Raw genomic sequence first — 16,814 nt, 5'->3', positions numbered from 1 at the left:
TATTCCGGCAGGCTATATAATAAGCTTCTTAATAATAGCTTTATTCTTTTATAGGGCTTACTTAGTTTCTCTTAGCTAATTATAATAATTCTCGCTATAGGCAAGGATATTATATATCTTTAGAATTAGCTTAATAATTTCTTTATATAAAGCCTCTAGATTCCGAAATAACTTTTAGAACTTCGCCTTTAATAAGGCAGGTCCCTCTTCTTTCTCGGCTCTTTAAAAGAGAGTATCTCTCCTATTATAAGTATTAATAGGATATTCGGATCCCTTAAGAGACTTAATAAGAGGCTCTAGTTCATCTTCTAGTAGTATACTAGTAGTATCTCGCACTATAGCTCCTTCTGACTTGCCCAGTTATTCCGGAACTTGCTTTCTTATAGATCTTTGTCTAGTAGTAAAGTTACTAGCCTATTCGCTTGCCTGGCTGGTCCAGGGCTTTCTTGCCTAGTTATTCTAGGGCTTTCTTTTATTCTAATATTAGTTAACCGGTACGGGAGTAGCTATAGCGTATTGCGTCTATACTCGTTAAAAAACTAATTGGATAGGTATTATTTAAATCCTCTGCAGGATTGAGAAGTGGGTAAGCTTTAAATTATATTATAAGTATAAGATCTAGGGCCTGGAAGGCATAATTAGACTGTCTCTATTCCGACGATTTAAAGCTAAAAAGAGAAGAGGATCTCGAAGGAGCCTCGGATCTAAATAATTGCGAGCTATATACGGGCCTATATACTAGCTTAAGGTCGGGGTTATATATAATTATTAGGTGACTATAGATGCCAGATACCTAGCTAGCTCTAGTCTAACCCCTACTAGTACCGTATATTGTAATAACCGTAATAAAAGAGTTTCTTGACTTTGTCTTTAGTTAGTTCTTTATTATATATAAGCTAAAATTAATAAATTGCTTTTAAAGTCTTAGGTATACGTAATTCTTAAGTCTTTTTAAGTAAAGAGAGTATAGAATAACTAATTATCTTAATAATTATACTTCTATCTATTAGCCAGATACCCGATTTATAAAAAGTAAATTGGATATTATCCTTAGTAAAAGCTTTATTAAATGCAATCTTAAATCTCGGCCAAAAAAGTTCTTTTATTATTCTAATTATTTCTATTATTTCGTCTATTAATTTATTAATTTTAATAGAGTAATATATTAAGAGGGGTTAGAAAAGGCTAATATTGAGAGATTAAAGGCAATAGATTATATAAGGTAGTAAAATCAAAAGAATTATACTATATTAATTAGTTTAATTAATAAATACTATATTAATATAGCTTAAATATCTATCTATAATTAAAAGACGCTTTTATATTATATATTTGGGCTTGGTATAGCATTTAAAGACCTTCTGAAGCTATACTAGCCCGATTGCATTATTAGACTATCTATTACTTAAAACCGTAAAATATACTATCGAATCTGTCTTTACTTTATTAACCCATATATTTATTAAATTACCCGATTCGCCTTTATATATTAGAAGTAGTAGTACCTATTTTCCAATTACAAATATATATACCAAGATACTAATAAACTCCCGGCTTCTATCCTGCTTAGCTTTCGTAATTCTCCCTAAACGTAAAGCTTCTTATATTATTATTCTCTTTAAGGAATATCTAAACCCTATCAAGAATCCCTTTTTATCGAAATTATATATATTTTCGGCCGTAATTCTGTATTTTTCAATAACTATCGCAAGCTAGGGGGCCAGATATATATTAGTAAGTATTCAGATAATAAATATACAAAATAAAATAGAAAAGTGGCTTATAATACTAAAGAAGAATTAAAATATTTGGGGCATATTCGGTACCAGCTTGTAAATTATTAATATTATAAAGGTAAAGGCTTTTTAGCCTAATACTATAGCGCTTAACAAAATGGCCCACCCAGTTCTTCCCCACTTATTCTCCCCTGATTTCCTCTGCAAGATTCTTGACAATATAACTAGTGGGCGGTATACCCCGATCGGTAAGGTAATTGATTCGATGAATTAGAACCTCCTCTTGCTTAATGGTAAGGCATTGGTACCAAAAAGAGTTAGCTTGCTATCGAGTCTTCGTAAGGCCCCGAATATGTCGAGAAACAGCCGAATGCGAGCATCCATAGTAATCAGCTGCCTTGCTGTAATCAGTAAACTCTCCTCTTTGAATTACATCAATTGCCTTCGTAACACGAGCTGATTTGTCGATTCTAGCCATGGTTTTGATGCTGGTGGTGGGACGTGATTTAGCGTGTTTTTGGTCGGGTCGTGCTTTTGGTGGGGAGTTCGGTTATGTGTTGATATAAAATCCACTGCGGCTCAGTTTTTGGTAGCAGACCTCTTCGTCAAACACAAAGTTCTTTGGCCCGCCCCAAATAAGTTTTTGTAAAACGTATTCTAAAAGTACGGTGCAGTTTCTTCATTCAATCTAATATCACTTCGTATTAGAGACACCTATTCACTTGTCGTCATAGCCGAAGCTAACTGGGGCTTCAGATTGCCAATATCACCGAATCATGGCCGAAAAGACACCCGCGAGCGAAATCCAAAACCACCCCGTTACCGATGCGGAGGAGCAAAATGGCAGTCAAGCAGGATTACCTGGCAGCAGTCTATATCGACTCGAAGGCTCGATCATATGGTACCTACTCGCAGTCATAGCCTACGCATTGAGTTCTATCGGTCTGGCAATATACATGTCAAGATGTCCAGTGGAAGCGCCAGCCATTAGGGTCCTTCCAACTGGAAACTTGAAAGTGGACCCCTTCTACGCATCCCTTGCCCTCTCGTGTCTAGTGACTCCCGCCGCTATTTGCATCAGATCATTTTCAAACGATTTAGCTCTGCTCCATCCGTTCGCTGTGGCCTCGAAAAAGCAGGTGAGAGTGAGCGATCTCGATAAACTTATGGATCCTGGACTTTGTTCCCTCATCTGTCTCTTCAAATACACCACAACATCCGCTCTTGTCCAAACATTTTTAATGATTGTTGGCGCGACATTTGTTCCCATTGGTACCTTACTTGTGTACACTGGCACTTATGCCCCCACCTCCTTCTCAGACATCACTGTCGTTGGAATACCTAACCTTAACGGATTCTCCCTTAGCGTTGAATTGGGTGTAGGAGATGAAGTAACCACAGTCAAAACTATTGAACTGGGATCGATTTATCGGTGGAAAATCGATATATTGGAGATTGACAATCTGTAGAATGACTAGTTTTGACTAGATACAGGAGAGTGATTCCATAAAAAACAGAGGGAATGGGTTCCCTAGCTATATTCCTGATTCCCAGCCCACCATGTGATTTACCCCGCACTTACTTGGTGGTGGGAACGATTTACCAATCTGATTCCTGAACGTACGTTTAAGGAACGTAATCGAATGGCGATACTAATAAACGATTGGTGTGCTCGTACGTAAGTAATACCCAATAATCGGACGAACTGAATTAGTGATTGAACCTGGAGTGGAAGGAATGGATGCTAGCCAAGCTAGCTAGTTCAACAAAAACACCAGATGCCTTCCTCCCCGCCAACACGGAGGTATTCACGGGACTTATCATCCGACAAGCTGGTATTGTCACCCCGACAAGCCCTCGGCTGGGCCCGCAGCCTACGACTAATCTAACCTACGTCGAGGGTGCATGGTACGAAGGAATCGTGACCTACTCCTGGAAATCTGGCTGCAACTACACAGAAGACATCACGTTTGCAATTGACAAGTCCGGAAATTATGGAGACGGGACTTTCAACATTACATTTCCTAACGGCCATCAGGTAGTGAACCAGGATCCACTAATTTCAGGTCCCTACATGACCAATATCACCTCAAGCAGCAACATCACCACCACATACTACGCAGTGATAGGCGATACGTCGCAATTCGCCAACGTAACCCAGGCCCAAGCTGCAGGCGCAATCCAAGTCATAGACAGCTCGTTCTTGATCTCCCGCGTAGCATGCACGCCCACCTTCAATTGGGAACTAAGCACCTGTCAATGGAAAAACAACTCTATGACCTCTTGCTCCCCTGCTCCAAACACCAACACCACCGTCATCGACAATGCGGGCCTCGACGCCCTTTCCTTCTACATGAGTGCCATTCCCATGTCCGCCAACAGCGACGACACGCTTGTGTTAGGCTACCCTACTCTGTATTTGGCCCTCATAGTGGATTCCGCAGCCAATAATGGTGGCTCCGTTTTAGCCATTGCCCCTCAACTGTCTAATTACGATAATATGTACGGCCTCGTCGCGCAATCTCTCGCGATCCTTACGACCTCGGGGTACTATGGAGTGTCGAAAGTCCCGGCTTCGATCCCGAAACCGGTATATCTCGTACGCATGTATATTCTCGCTGTCGTGGTCGCCATCCTAGTGCTCGCTCCCCTCCTCACAATATTAATCCTATTGTCAAATTTGCGGCATCAGATCCCCCTGCGCCGAGCGACGTTCCTTACTGTTGCAGTTGCCGTAAGAGGTCCTGGTTGGGATAAGACTTTTTTTGGGCTTTGTGTTATGGGACATGGGAAGTTGGTGAAGAAGTTTAAGAGTTTGAGTGTTATGTTTGGTGTTGATGTTGACACGAGCAGTCATGTGGGATTTGCGAAGAAGGTTGATCCGATTAAGAAGGAGGATTTGTATACTGGGGTTGAGGGAATGGAGAGAAAGGAGAAGTAGAACCTGTGAAGGGGTTTTCCTTCACTCATTACCGTTCTACTATTGCATGCTCTGACATTGTATCTTTTAAGAGGAGGTACAAATAATAAGCTGCTATGCCCTGCTTGTGACGGTATTTGAGAACTTCACAGTATTTCCCCCAGTTTTTCCTGCCATCTACGCAAATGCGAGGCGCAAGAGACCAAGACCCAGAATGCGATCTAGGCCCAAGTTGTCGGGTCTCGAGGAAGGCTCGGAGGACAAAACTCGAATCTCGTTGCGAGAAGCGTCGAAAAAGTACCTCTAGAAGAATCATCAAGGCCCTGTATATCAAGGTGTCGATGAGAGACATGGTGACAGCAAATTGATAATTGACCGCAAAGTTCATACATCTGTGGGAGTTGGAAATGGATCCTTGACCCATCAAGCAAAATCCGAAACACTTTTCGACGCGAATTTCGGTCCTCGAGCCGTTGGCTTTCCGGTCGGCAAGCACTTGCCCACACATTGAACCAGTTAATATATGCTGGGAGGGGTTTTTATACTGTCCCAAGCAAGCGGGCCTGACGAATGGCCAGAGCCCAGACCGAGGGAGTGTTGTAAATCTAGGACGTACTGTGCGTACTTGATCTTACTACTCTCTCACTCTCCTTTCATCCTCTCCCCATCGTTCGCTTCAACATCACGTCCCTGCTTCTTACCCATCCACCTTCTCCACGGCAGCAACATACTCCCCACCCAAACACACAGCACCAACAGTGTCAACGGAATAGCAACCGCCCAATAATACTTAAACCCATCTTTAAGAACCGGAAGATCACCGCCGTCCCAATTAAAGAATGGCATCGCATAGAGAGCCTATATCATTAGTTAAGATTCTGCTCATTCCCCTTTCCTGCAATTCGAGAAAATGGGGTATTAGCAAGAGAGGAGGGGAAGGGTGGTACATACAGCGAGGAATGTCCCGGGCAAGAAACACATAGTCAGCACAGCAATAGCCTTCATTGCCGAGCTATCTTTCTTGCTTTCCCTCGCGATAATGGTCGTCGTTTCCGCGAGCGAGAGATTGACTTTTGAGTCTTTCTGCACCATGAATTGGTAGACCTGCCAATATTAGTCAGACACTTAATTCAATCCTTGAAGGAGAAGAAGGGATAGGAGGGTTGAAGGTTGACATACGACCGCAATCTGTGTCTGCAGCCTCTGATTCTCGAATTCGGCTCGATGGATAAAATTATGGCATGTATTTGCATGATAGGCGATTAACTCCTTTAACCTCGCTCCTTCTTCCTTCAAGTCTCGAGCCCCCTCATTCCCCGCGTCGCAATTGCGGAGGAAGTCAATCTCAGCCTTCACGTTCTCAAGAACAAGAAGATTCGCTTTGCATCTCCAGATCTCCATGTTTAGCCACCTAGACGCGAAATTCAACTGCTTCGTCGCAGACGGGAAGTCGAGTGCAAGAGGGTCTCCCACCGCAAGATCAACCCACTCATGCTGTCCGGCTGCACGCTCTAGGCCATCAATTCGTTGGGCCGCGGACTGGATACGCGGGGCTGAGGACTCGACACTCAGTTCTGCTATGAGTACGGGGAGGTAGAGTGGGTGGGGTGCCAGTGAGGGGTTGTTGGTGAGTGTTTGAATGATGGTGGAGTAGGGGGAGGGCACATCGTAACGGGGTTTGAAGAGGAGGAGGGCGTAGGTTAGATTTTGTTGGGGAGAGTAGCTGGTGGATATGTGGTACTGGCCGTCGCCAAAGAGGGCTACTTTGTGGACGAAACCTGGGCCTTGGTTCGATGGGAGGCCGTTGGATAGTAAAGGGGGGATGAGACTCACAGGTTGCGGGGGTGAAGATGTATGACCCTGAGGGAGAGCACGAGAACTTAAAGGAGCGCGATAAAGTGGTTGTCATTGAGGGAATGAATTGGGAGGGGAGTTGGAAGTGTTCGGAGATGATGTGGAACTTCTCTTCTGCGAAGGGGAGGAGACGATAGCTATTTTCAGACTCGAAATCGCACTGTCCAAGTCTGTAAAGGTCAGCCACCATGATATTTTGAAGATTAGATATGCGCTTACAATAGTCTGAGGCCGCCAGTGAAAATTTCAGTTGTGCCTTCAGAGTCTGCTCCTTGCCCGGTGACATCCTGGTCTTATGAGTAAGGCACCAATGAATAAGGAAGGGATATAACCTTAAACAGCCAGTCTTCTAACGACGAATCGTCTAGATCCCCACTCGAGGTCTTGACCACTGTACCATTTGAGGCATCATAATTCAGAATATCGAAGTAGAGGCAGTTTGTCTCGAGGCTAAACTTGGTCCCCCGCTCGAAGGAAGGATATCCATACTCCAAGTCTCCGCGATTGAGATCAATTCCCATAGTAATCGGCCGTGATATGTGACAGAGGCTATCGTCAAGAGAATTGTCGGTGGAGGCGTGGCCGTCTTGAAGCCTCGTTCAACTTGGGGTGTATGCCGTCTCTCAGCCGCAGTTGCAGGGGTCGAGATGCAGCCTTGCGGAAAGCCTGTGGGAGGCGGCACGAACTCCTTCGCCAACGGCATTCAAAGATCACTTGATCATGCCAAAAGGCGTTGGGCATCGGAGGACAAGAAAAAAGGAAACAGAAGAGTTTGAACTTGGAGGGAATTTTGGGAAATCTGCGGTCAGAAATCAATGTTGTTATTGATGCAGACGGACCCCTTCCTGAACCCCGTTATCCTGACCCCAACCAACCCTAACGCCGTTTCCTATGCCACTAGTATACACGCTGCTTTTATCTCGTCGATGTCCCATTCTCTAATCCTGATCACACCATCCAATTCCCCCAATCCAAGCCTTTCGTCCGGCGCAATGAAGGCACTTCTTGTCCGCACCAAGATTGCTAACCGAACAGCTTTGGCACACCTGCTTCCCACAGCTAGTGCAACAATGATTTCCACCATCCATATCAATATCCATCATCATATCGACGTCCATTGCATCCCCGCCCGCATCTACCGAGGGGTTGAGCGAAGAATTACAATTTTCACAATGGGTAGCTTGGAAGAATGCATTCATTGCGGAAGTTGTAGATGGTGTATTTGCTGATGACGAGGCATTACTCGATGGGGATGATTGGCGCAGAGATGACGGAATCGCCCAGAAGGAATGCAGTGTCGATTGCTGCGTCGACTGATTGCTCGCAGGGAGAGATTCGACTGGTTGTTGTGGTTGAAAGGGAGTAGGGGCTTGGAATTGAGATTGGGGAGTTTGTTGCGCAGAGTAGAGAAGGGATAATGTGTGTTCTGCAGATGGAATTAATGCCAGGGACTGGGCTGACGGGAAGGAGGGTCGCATACGGTGGACGTCGGATTCCGCGGGTCGGTTGTCTCTGTGTCTCTTCCTGGTTCTCGCTGAGAAGAGAGATGGCTGTGAGATTGAATGATAGCTGTCAATATGCATCATGCTCGCGGATGGAGGTGATGAGAGAAGGGAGCTAGAGCTCGAGATTTCAGAGTCGGATCGCTTTCGCTTTAAAACCATGGTTGAGGGTTGTGGATGGGTAATTGAGAATGCCGTGGGTTGGAAATTGGATTGGAACGATGTTGCGAGAATTCCCATCTTGATTGATGAGACGCTAGAATGATGTTAGGGGAATTGACATAGTCAGCGTGGAGATGTTGGATGAAGTGAGAAATGAAGGAGGTTGGAGAGACGCGAAAGGCGCGAACCACTTTAGTGGAGAAAACGCGCTAGTCATTTCGCGACCAACCTTCTCCAGGCCTCACTCTACTCTTCAAACAACAACAATATTATACCTCAATCATTTGCTGTGTGGACACGACGATTTGAGCGGCCTCAATCTCTTGCTCTCTAATATCTCTTTTCTGATCTATTGTTCCCTGTCATCGCTGACTTCCGGTCGGGTCATCTTACCCCAAAACAATTTCTCCAATGAGGTCTTCGAAACTCGCTTTCCAATGCTATAACTTATGAGAGTGAATCGTATGCCTCGCTTCCTGCTGTAGATTCTTTATCTTCAATAGATTATCATCCGCCTGTATTGAAGTCTATCGTGGTCAACTTACCTTACAGAAGCAAGCATGAATGAATCCCACGAGTGTCTCCCTCGTCCCAAAAGACGGAGCTTAGCCTCACAACACCAATTGAACCTTCTCTGTTGTTCATTACCTGCCACCAAGCACGAAAGCTGTCGAGAAGCCCAACCTCTCGTTATCGAATGTGGCAAAGACCCTCCATCACAAGCACCAAAGCACCAAACCTCGAATCAAGTCTATATCCACAACATAAAGAAGTCAGTTGGGCCCGCGAAATAAACTGCCAAGCTGTTGGCTTGGATGCAACTAGAGCAAGTAGCTACAACGTTGTTGGCATAGCATATGTGGGACCGAGCATTGTACGGGACGCAATGCAAAAATAACAAGTCAAACAGCGCCGAGCTTGTGCAGGGCTTGCCAAGGAGAAACACATGCCATTCCACATCTTGTGTTCGCTTCACTTTTCCTTTCCGTTCAATTGTGCCACTGTGGGATATGTTCATATATTAGCGGAGCTGGACCAGCTCCGAGGGCAAAGAAGTTGGAAATTTGGTTTGGGGAGAATAGTTCTGTGTTGGTTCCGGTCTTAGTTAAGACCATTGTCTTATGCATGAATTAAAGCTTGGCAAAGTGGCTTTGGGCTTTGCTATAATGCCACCTGTTTTTGCCCTGAAGGCCTCCTCGCAGCAGGATAACTTCTTTTCGCTAAAGCTACAAAGGAGTGGTTGAATTGTTCTTATTTTCCTCTCGAAGGGCCACTTGCTTTTACCAACTACGAGTGGAGCGAAGGTGGGAGGAAGAATCGACTATTATATCTTTCCTGAGATGCAAGTGGGACCAGTACAATCTTTGATGAACGAGGCCATGACTAACAAAAACTGGATAATCATATTATTCTATCAACTTTAAATTAATAAAAGTATTTTTATTAACTCTAGTATTAATAAGAAAAAAAGTCTTAATACCTAGTTCATTATTACTAATTATTTTAGAGAGTATAAATGTATGACCTTTAAGTATGTGCTAAAATAATCCGACTCTCGCATGAAGTGGTTACTTGCCACAAGGCAATGATGTTTGCACTGGCAAAATTGTGATCCCGAGATGGGTCGAAAGTAACTCATGACCTTGCGTGAGTGAAATTGACATGGAAGACACACAAAAAAAGAACAGATAAGCAGCTGGCTTCAATTTCGACAGGAGTATGTGCACACATCATTACAATTAACTGATCGGGTATCAAATGCCATCCCACACTGATGCAAACCGCAAACCACAACCCTCATCACAACCCCCTCATGGGCCACTTCTCACTAACACAGGAATCCAATCTCTACAACCAAAACAACCACCTAACCGCCGCAACTGCGCCCCTCCCAACCCCCATTACAACCCTGACAAGCACAACCATAAACCAAAGCCACCACATAACGCCCACCAGCGCCCACTCCACCATCACCCAGCCCCCGCGTCTTAACCATCTGAACTTCCTGCTCCGTCTCCGCATCATCTTCGCGATCGTATCACTGATACTCTTCACCTGCAACGTTTGGCTCGTAACCAGATCCTTAGACACTTCATCCGCCTCATCAGCCGCTTTCCTTGTAAGAGGCGTGAGCGTATCGCCAACTCGTGAACGAAGAGTCTCGATTTTATCGAGCAGTTCAGAGACAGTGGTATTGCAGAAGGTTTCAGCTGACGCGTGCCACATCTGCGACGAGAGCTGGATATCTTCAGAGATGATCTTTGCAGCGAGGCGATGCTCTTGGCTTTTCGGTACAAGCTTGAGCTCTTCCTTGGCGAGGAGGGCGACGTCTTTGTACCGTGAGCCTTCATCGGTTCGTATATCTTTGGGAGCGGCTGCTCGACGGGAGATTTCTTTGGCTTTGATGCCGGAGGAGAGGAGAAGGGCTCGCACGCGGGCAATCTCTCGCTTTGTCATGGGACCACGGTTGACGGAGGTGCCACGGTCGGAGATGGACCATTGTCGCTTGCCATCCAGTGATGGACGTGTATCATGACTTGTTTCCAAACTAGATAGACCAGTGATCGGTAGAGCGTTTCGGCGTAAGCCCAAGATCGCGTTCAGACGTGCATCTGCGTCGTGAACACCATTCGAGTAACTGCCTCTTGTCGATTCGATATCCGAGACAGACGAATCCCTATGGGAATGATCCATCGCACCAAGATCAGGTGATGAGGTAGGAGAGGCAGACTGGACATCAATCCGTGGTGGTAGATCCAAGAGATGGGCTCGAGAGAACTTTCTTCTCTCCTCTCGTGCCTGTTTCTCTTGGCTCATTGATGGCTCTGGTGAGACTGGATCATCTTTAGGTCGTGTAGATCTACCACGCCGATCAAAAGGCGATGTGAAGACAGGCATGTCAAGAATGAACGATGGCTTCTCTTTCCGTGCTGCGATGGCATCAAACTCGTCAAGGGGTGTCCCAGCAGAACTTTCACGGGAGCCTTTCTTCTCTGACTTCGTCTGAGATGATCGCACATCCTCAGTGTCCGACTCGTCTGTAGAAAACCCCGACGAAATGCCAGTAGACTCCTTCTTCCAGAAAAAGTCGCTCACCCTAGTGACAGGGTTCTTGCTGCCTTTGAACAAGCCCCGAATCCCCGAATCCTCTCCCTTTCCTCGACGTATACTGCCAGCTCTCCTGCTTAGCTTCGAGCTGTCATCTGTCTTCCGGGACTCTACTCGTTTGATTGGGCTTCGTGATCGTTGTCGGTCTTCTGGCGTATCTGGACTTTCAGGAGTAGGCTCTTTTGAGCCAGAGAGGATCTCGTGAATCTCATCTTCACCACGTACACGACTAGAGTCACGGGTTCGCTCGTAGAATGGCAGAATTTTCGACCTGACTTTAGACAGCGGTCTGTGGCTCGGAGATGTATTCCTGCTTCTCGGTGGAGACAAATCCATCGCAATGCTCGGAACAAAGGCATACTCGGCTTTTGAAGCTTTCGTTTCCGGCGAATTTGGGGCAGTGGAATCGAATTCCAGAGACCTTCTTGGGTTTCCACCCGGCACCTCAAGACTCGCTCTTCCTGATGAGCCTCTCTTCAGAGAATCTCGTTTCAAGCGGCTGTCCTGCTTCACCAATGACGCGGATCTGCTGTGACTGGGCGACGAAGAGGTTTTGTATCTATCGAGAACCCCATTCTGTGACGGCCTTCGGGACTCGGCCGAGTCCACAATCTGTTGGCTTTGTGGATTATGCGGTATTACCCATTCTGTCTGCTTAGCTTCTTTGGCCAGCATCTCCATCATCTGCCTTTCGAGAATATCCCTGCCACGATCCGCGCTGCTTACCGTCCCACTTCGTCTTCTCCTTTGCCTTCCCATATCACTGTCCGAGGAGTCCGAGTCCGACCGACTACGAGACCGTAGAAACCGACGATCATTTATTGAGCCATTATTACGGTGATGAATGCGTGTAGCATCACGAACGTCCCGCAACTTTTGCCGTGCCCTCGATGCTGGGCTATCGTATGCCTTGTCGGAGTCAGGCTTGACTGACTTGAACTCTGGCAATTTCGTGTCTATGCGGAGGTTCGGTTCGGGCGTCTCTTTCTTGACGACAGCTGGACTAGGTGCCATTTTCGGCTCTGGCTCCTCACTTCTTCTTGAAATTGGCCTTCTTAGCTCCGTTCGTTGGGGAAAGATTATTCTTCCATGATGATCCTCAATGAGTTTCTTGTTGTCATCTTGCTCCAGCCAGAAAATATCAGCAATCATATCTGCCGGATTGGTGACCCAGTCTATCCTAGGACGCCTGATCTTCGCGCTCGTAGTTTGAGTCTTGCCGGCTGATGGAGGTGAAGTGTGAGGAGACGCTGCATCTTCAGCAGTTTTGGGGAATGCAGGTAACATCAAGCAGTCTGCGGCTTGATAATCGGCGGAAATTGCTTCCTTTGTTACATCGTCCACCCAAGACATGACCCTGAAAACATCTCCAAATCCTTGCGCCTCGCCATCTATCGCTTTCGAATTCCGTGCTCGCACTTTGCGGTTCCTTATGTATTGCAATGGGTTATATGGTCTGCCAAGTTGCCGAGCTTGAGCAGAGGCTGAGACAGACCGTGATGCCGCCGAAAATGTTGGTGAACCAGGAGCAGTTCCCGCTGTACTCCCAGTGTCAAGCCTCTCAAGAGTCTGCGGTTTTAACGGTGGAACAAATTGCAAAAGCCGACGATATTGAGCCATCAGTTCAATAGCACTCTTTGCCTTCTCTGCCCTTGCAAATGTAGATGCTGAAAAATGGTACTGGTATGGCCCATCTGGGTGTGTATCGAAGGCTGCTTGTAGAGGACTGTTGATTCTCTGCCCTGAGGGGAGTCGAGACGCTCGTTCTGTGCGATCAGGCTTCGGCGATATGTTTCGAGGCACGCGCCGTTGCTGTTGTAGATGTTGTCGTAAGCTCCCTCCCACAGTGCTGTCTCCAATACCTCCCGAAAGTTGGGGAAGCGGCTGTGACAAGACCCGTCTCGAGGCATTTCGTCTGCTCTCACTCAGATTCAAAGCAAGATTGACAATCTGCGCAGAGTCCACATCCAGCGGTGTTGCCGCAGCTTTCGTGGCAGAGTCCCCTTCGTTTGTTTTATCCGCGGCAGAATCTCCCCTATGGCCACTGTGCTCCGGTGATTCAGTCCCAGCGCTGATAACGTTCGCAGCCAAAGGGCTCCCGCCTAGACTGGCCCCGACATTTGGCCGCCGTTTCGTATGTTTCTTCTCAGCACTTCTCAGGGGAGCTTTCCCTTTGCTCTCATGAGTTGAATGTCGTTGTCGGGCTTGTACTTCCGCAGCATTTTCAACAGGCTGGTCAAATCCCGCATTCGAAAGTAGGAATCCACCACTATTCCTGCTTCTGTGACTCCTGTGGCTTCCTCTGCTGTCCTTTCTTGGCATCTCTACATCCAAGCTGCCCTTCTGCCTAGTCGCCTCGTCTGCCACGCCATCGCTGAAGCCAGAAGTAATGAGGCTATTCCGTTTGCTTACTGCCGTGCTACTCTCACCCGTCTCGGTACTCGCACTGCTAAATCGATTCGACAAACTCGAGAATCCCGTGCTCGATGTAGTGTGACGTTGGAGAAGGCTGCGTGATGGCTCGGCATTTGGATTGGAGGTCATAGTGGTGCTCTGAGCGAGATGCACCCTTCATTCACGTCGTGATTCGCGCACTCATGTTTGCATGGAGGCGGAGGGAGAAAATATGGAAACAGGTCACGGCGACGTGTTGGGTTGCGATATCTTCACATGCACCATGGACAGGGAAGCGTTCAAGTTTCGCCAGTGACATTTTCAGGCGTGTAGGACGCGACCCAGCTATGGCACGCTTGGTTTCTGGGGAAGCTTGAAGCTAAGCCTGAAGGAGAAAATTCGGACCTCTCGCTTGCAAGGAACACCGCGAGCTTCAACAACTCGTTGCAAAAAAAGTTGCAAAAATAAGACTGAGGAACAAAAGAATCGAAAGGTCGGAAGTATGGGAACCGAGCCTTAAGACCAGAAACTATGCATGTTTACTGTGGCAGAGCGGCTCTCTTTAAAGCCGAACCCGTTATAGCTGTACCCGGTGTAGCAGCTAGGGTGAGTATAGCTAGGGTATTATCCCATACCATACTCGAAACTTAATTCACGACTGGAGATCTCTGGAGGCAAAAATCCTTATTTGAAATTATTAAGAGGGAGCGGAAAACGGAGTGAATCGTGAAAACAAATTCGCGTATCGATGGCTTTACTTCATGGCGACCGCAGCGCGAGAAGTCGAGGATCAAGTTGAAGTCGGTTTTTAAAATGTGCTTCACACCTGGCTTTCGAGAAGCAGTACGTGGATGTTAAATAGCCTTTACATGTCATTGAAGGCTATCTGTCTACTGTTCAAGAGTCATAGCTACTCCGAGCCAAATACAGAAACTCCGCCCATTGATCGTCTCTAACGCCACACTTTTGCCCGCGCACTCAAACTCTAGGAGCGCCCTTCCCCGACTTCTCAATCTTTCTCCTCTTAGCTCTCAGCAACTCAGCCTCAGCATCCTTCTTCTTGTTACTATAAACCATCTTCTCCATGATCTTCCTCTTCTTCCTGCTCATCATCATCTTTGCTCGCCCGAGCTCCTCCTCTTCCTCCTTCGCCCTCTGTGCTGCTTTTTTCCTCGCATCAGCCTTCGCCTTGGCTCTTGGGTCGAACTCCTTTTCTTCCAATGCAACACCGGTCAACTCAGCTTCCAGCTCGCGTTGTCTTTGCAATGAAGTCGATGTAGCCTCGTCTTCCTCTTCCTCGGCATCGGAGAATCCACCAAATGAGTCTGCATCCTCGTTTTCTGAGGACTCGCCGTCTTCTGATCCTGCGACATCCATACCCTCAGCAGTAGCATCGACTTCGTTTTCGGTGAGAATTTTTGGCTTCTGAACAGCCAAATCGTCTTCATCAGAGAGGTCTTCCTCTTCGTCCATGTCGCTATCGGCTTCCAATTCCTCATCCTCACGCTCTTGCTCATTAAGAGGGGCACTGGGATCGTATTGGCCGCGGACCTTCTTGACGAATGGGCTGAGATGAGGAGGTAACTGGGCACCTGGGGCATAAAGATCTGGTCGCTTGAGCTCCTCGTCATTGATACAGTCCCAAACCCATTGCGGTTGAACGTATATACGTCCAGGTACTCTTGTGCCAGCTTTGAGCTTCTGAGCAGTCTGGCTGTCCTCGAATTCTTCTTCGTTTGCGTTGCCTTCTTGAATGGCTTGAATAGGAGGTCGATCAACGATTTGATGTGTAATTGATGGATCTAGCTCGTTGTGTGTGGATGCACCTTCGCCAAGAACTGCATCCCAGCCAATACGTTTGCAGCCAAAAGCTCTGAGGATGAACTCGAGAGGTTGTCGAGGAGTCTCTCGGGAAAGGAAGAATGTGAAGTTTGAGAATAAAGTAGAAGGGTCGGTCGCAGAATATGAAGGTTGAAGTAGAATATCTCCACCTGGTGCTGCAGGCTCGAACTTGTCGATTGTGTCGGTGCTCTGCTCCTCTTCTTCTCCTTCCTCTGCCAACGTCTGACTGGTTGCCGGTTCCTTCTCAGGCTCATTCAATTGTGACATGAGCTTGTCAATCTCTGCTTGTAGCTTGGGGTCAGGTTTGGCCGATTCTCTATTTGTGATCTGCTTTGGCTGCTCAATTGCTCCGACTCCATTTGCTTCCAGCGAAAATGCTCCCAACTCAGCACCCTGATCATCTCTCATCTTGTCAAACTTTGGCGGGTATACCAGTCCAATAGACGTGTAAAGTTTGAAATTAACAAATCCCAAGAGCGTCTGGTAGAATTCCACGAATGTACCCATGATTCTGAAATCCACATCTCCAGTAACCCTCTGGTTGAATTTGTATGGGACCAACCACAAAATGTCTTGTCCCTGAACTGTCGCCTGGTAATAAATCCCCTTGATAGATAAGAACGACTTGCGCAAGCTATTCGAGACAATCAGATAGTGTTGGAACTCAAGACATAACCGCTCGCATCTCGCGATCATCTTTGCAGGAACAGTCGGTGTGGATGGTAAATTCGCGAACAAGAACAACATGGACAAACAATCGTCGAGATCCCTTAGCGCGTCAATAAACGTAGGATATCTCTCTCGAATAACATGGTCAAGCGTATATTTCGTCTTCCCCGTCTTCTCTGGTCTAGAAGCATTGCGCTCGAGTCTCTGCGCATCATGAGCGTCTCCCCTTCCTAATGCCTTCGAAATCTTCTTCTCAAGCGCCTTTTGATCTCGGAATTTCTGCAGCAGCGGCTCATGGAGAAGATATTGGATGTCTTTGGTGTAGTAGAAGGTTGTCGAGGCGGTCGAGGATTTCGAGGCTTTCTTCTTGTTTCGTGGTTCTCGAGGGTAGATTCCTTTCCAGATGCAGAGTTTTCGGAAATCGGGGAGGCTGATTTGGAGTTTTCGCACGGCTTGGGTTCGGGTGATGAAGTTCTTGGCCTGGCCAGAGACACCCTTCTTCTTGATTTTACCCATTGTTGCTGATTGTGGTGGAAGTCAATTTTGGAAGCTGCAAATCGTGGGGTTGAAATCTTCCAGGAGAAAATGTTCGGGCGGGAAAGCTCAACGGGCAGAAATCTCCTCACC

At 46.8% G+C, this 16,814-nt stretch overlaps 4 protein-coding genes across 4 annotated transcripts; 1 reads left to right on the top strand and 3 right to left on the bottom strand.

Annotated features, from left to right (window-relative positions):
- Positions 1-2,370: 2,370 nt before the first annotated feature.
- On the top strand, positions 2,371-4,795 carry K444DRAFT_669319 (uncharacterized protein). Its single transcript, XM_024887512.1, has 3 exons — positions 2,371-2,399; positions 2,493-3,113; positions 3,569-4,795. Exons 2-3 carry the CDS (start codon positions 2,513-2,515, stop codon positions 4,675-4,677), a joined length of 1,710 nt encoding a protein of 569 aa, XP_024728447.1. The 5' UTR covers positions 2,371-2,399; positions 2,493-2,512; the 3' UTR covers positions 4,678-4,795.
- A 2,498-nt stretch (positions 4,796-7,293) lies between these two features.
- Positions 7,294-8,460, bottom strand: K444DRAFT_620639 (uncharacterized protein). Its single transcript, XM_024881749.1, has one exon. It carries the CDS (start codon positions 8,250-8,252, stop codon positions 7,449-7,451), a length of 804 nt encoding a protein of 267 aa, XP_024728446.1. The 5' UTR covers positions 8,253-8,460; the 3' UTR covers positions 7,294-7,448.
- A 1,388-nt stretch (positions 8,461-9,848) lies between these two features.
- On the bottom strand, positions 9,849-13,977 carry K444DRAFT_620635 (uncharacterized protein). The gene has a single exon (XM_024881748.1). The coding sequence runs from the start codon at positions 13,824-13,826 to the stop codon at positions 10,023-10,025; it is 3,804 nt and encodes a 1,267-aa protein (XP_024728445.1). The 5' UTR covers positions 13,827-13,977; the 3' UTR covers positions 9,849-10,022.
- A 499-nt stretch (positions 13,978-14,476) lies between these two features.
- K444DRAFT_620634 (uncharacterized protein) lies at positions 14,477-16,743 on the bottom strand. Its single transcript, XM_024881747.1, has one exon. It carries the CDS (start codon positions 16,701-16,703, stop codon positions 14,655-14,657), a length of 2,049 nt encoding a protein of 682 aa, XP_024728444.1. The 5' UTR covers positions 16,704-16,743; the 3' UTR covers positions 14,477-14,654.
- Between the last annotated feature and the right edge of the window lie 71 nt (positions 16,744-16,814).

Source organism: Hyaloscypha bicolor (assembly GCF_002865645.1).
Source record: "Hyaloscypha bicolor E unplaced genomic scaffold K444scaffold_182, whole genome shotgun sequence".
NCBI lineage: Eukaryota > Fungi > Ascomycota > Leotiomycetes > Helotiales > Hyaloscyphaceae > Hyaloscypha > Hyaloscypha bicolor.
The sequence above is the reverse complement of the archived record's forward strand: the minus strand, read 5'-3'. Positions and strand labels throughout refer to the sequence as shown.

Excerpts from the sequence above, each read along its gene's own strand:
- K444DRAFT_620639 (XM_024881749.1), bottom strand. The coding sequence starts at position 8,252 with ATGGGAATTCTCGCAACATCGTTCCAATCCAATTTCCAACCCACGGCA.
- K444DRAFT_620635 (XM_024881748.1), bottom strand. The coding sequence starts at position 13,826 with ATGACCTCCAATCCAAATGCCGAGCCATCACGCAGCCTTCTCCAACGT.
- K444DRAFT_620634 (XM_024881747.1), bottom strand. The coding sequence starts at position 16,703 with ATGGGTAAAATCAAGAAGAAGGGTGTCTCTGGCCAGGCCAAGAACTTC.
- K444DRAFT_669319 (XM_024887512.1), top strand. The coding sequence starts at position 2,513 with ATGGCCGAAAAGACACCCGCGAGCGAAATCCAAAACCACCCCGTTACC. Across the intron at positions 3,114-3,568 it reads CTCCCTTAGCGTTGAATTGG|CTGGTATTGTCACCCCGACA; the intron begins GTGTAGGAGATG and ends TCATCCGACAAG.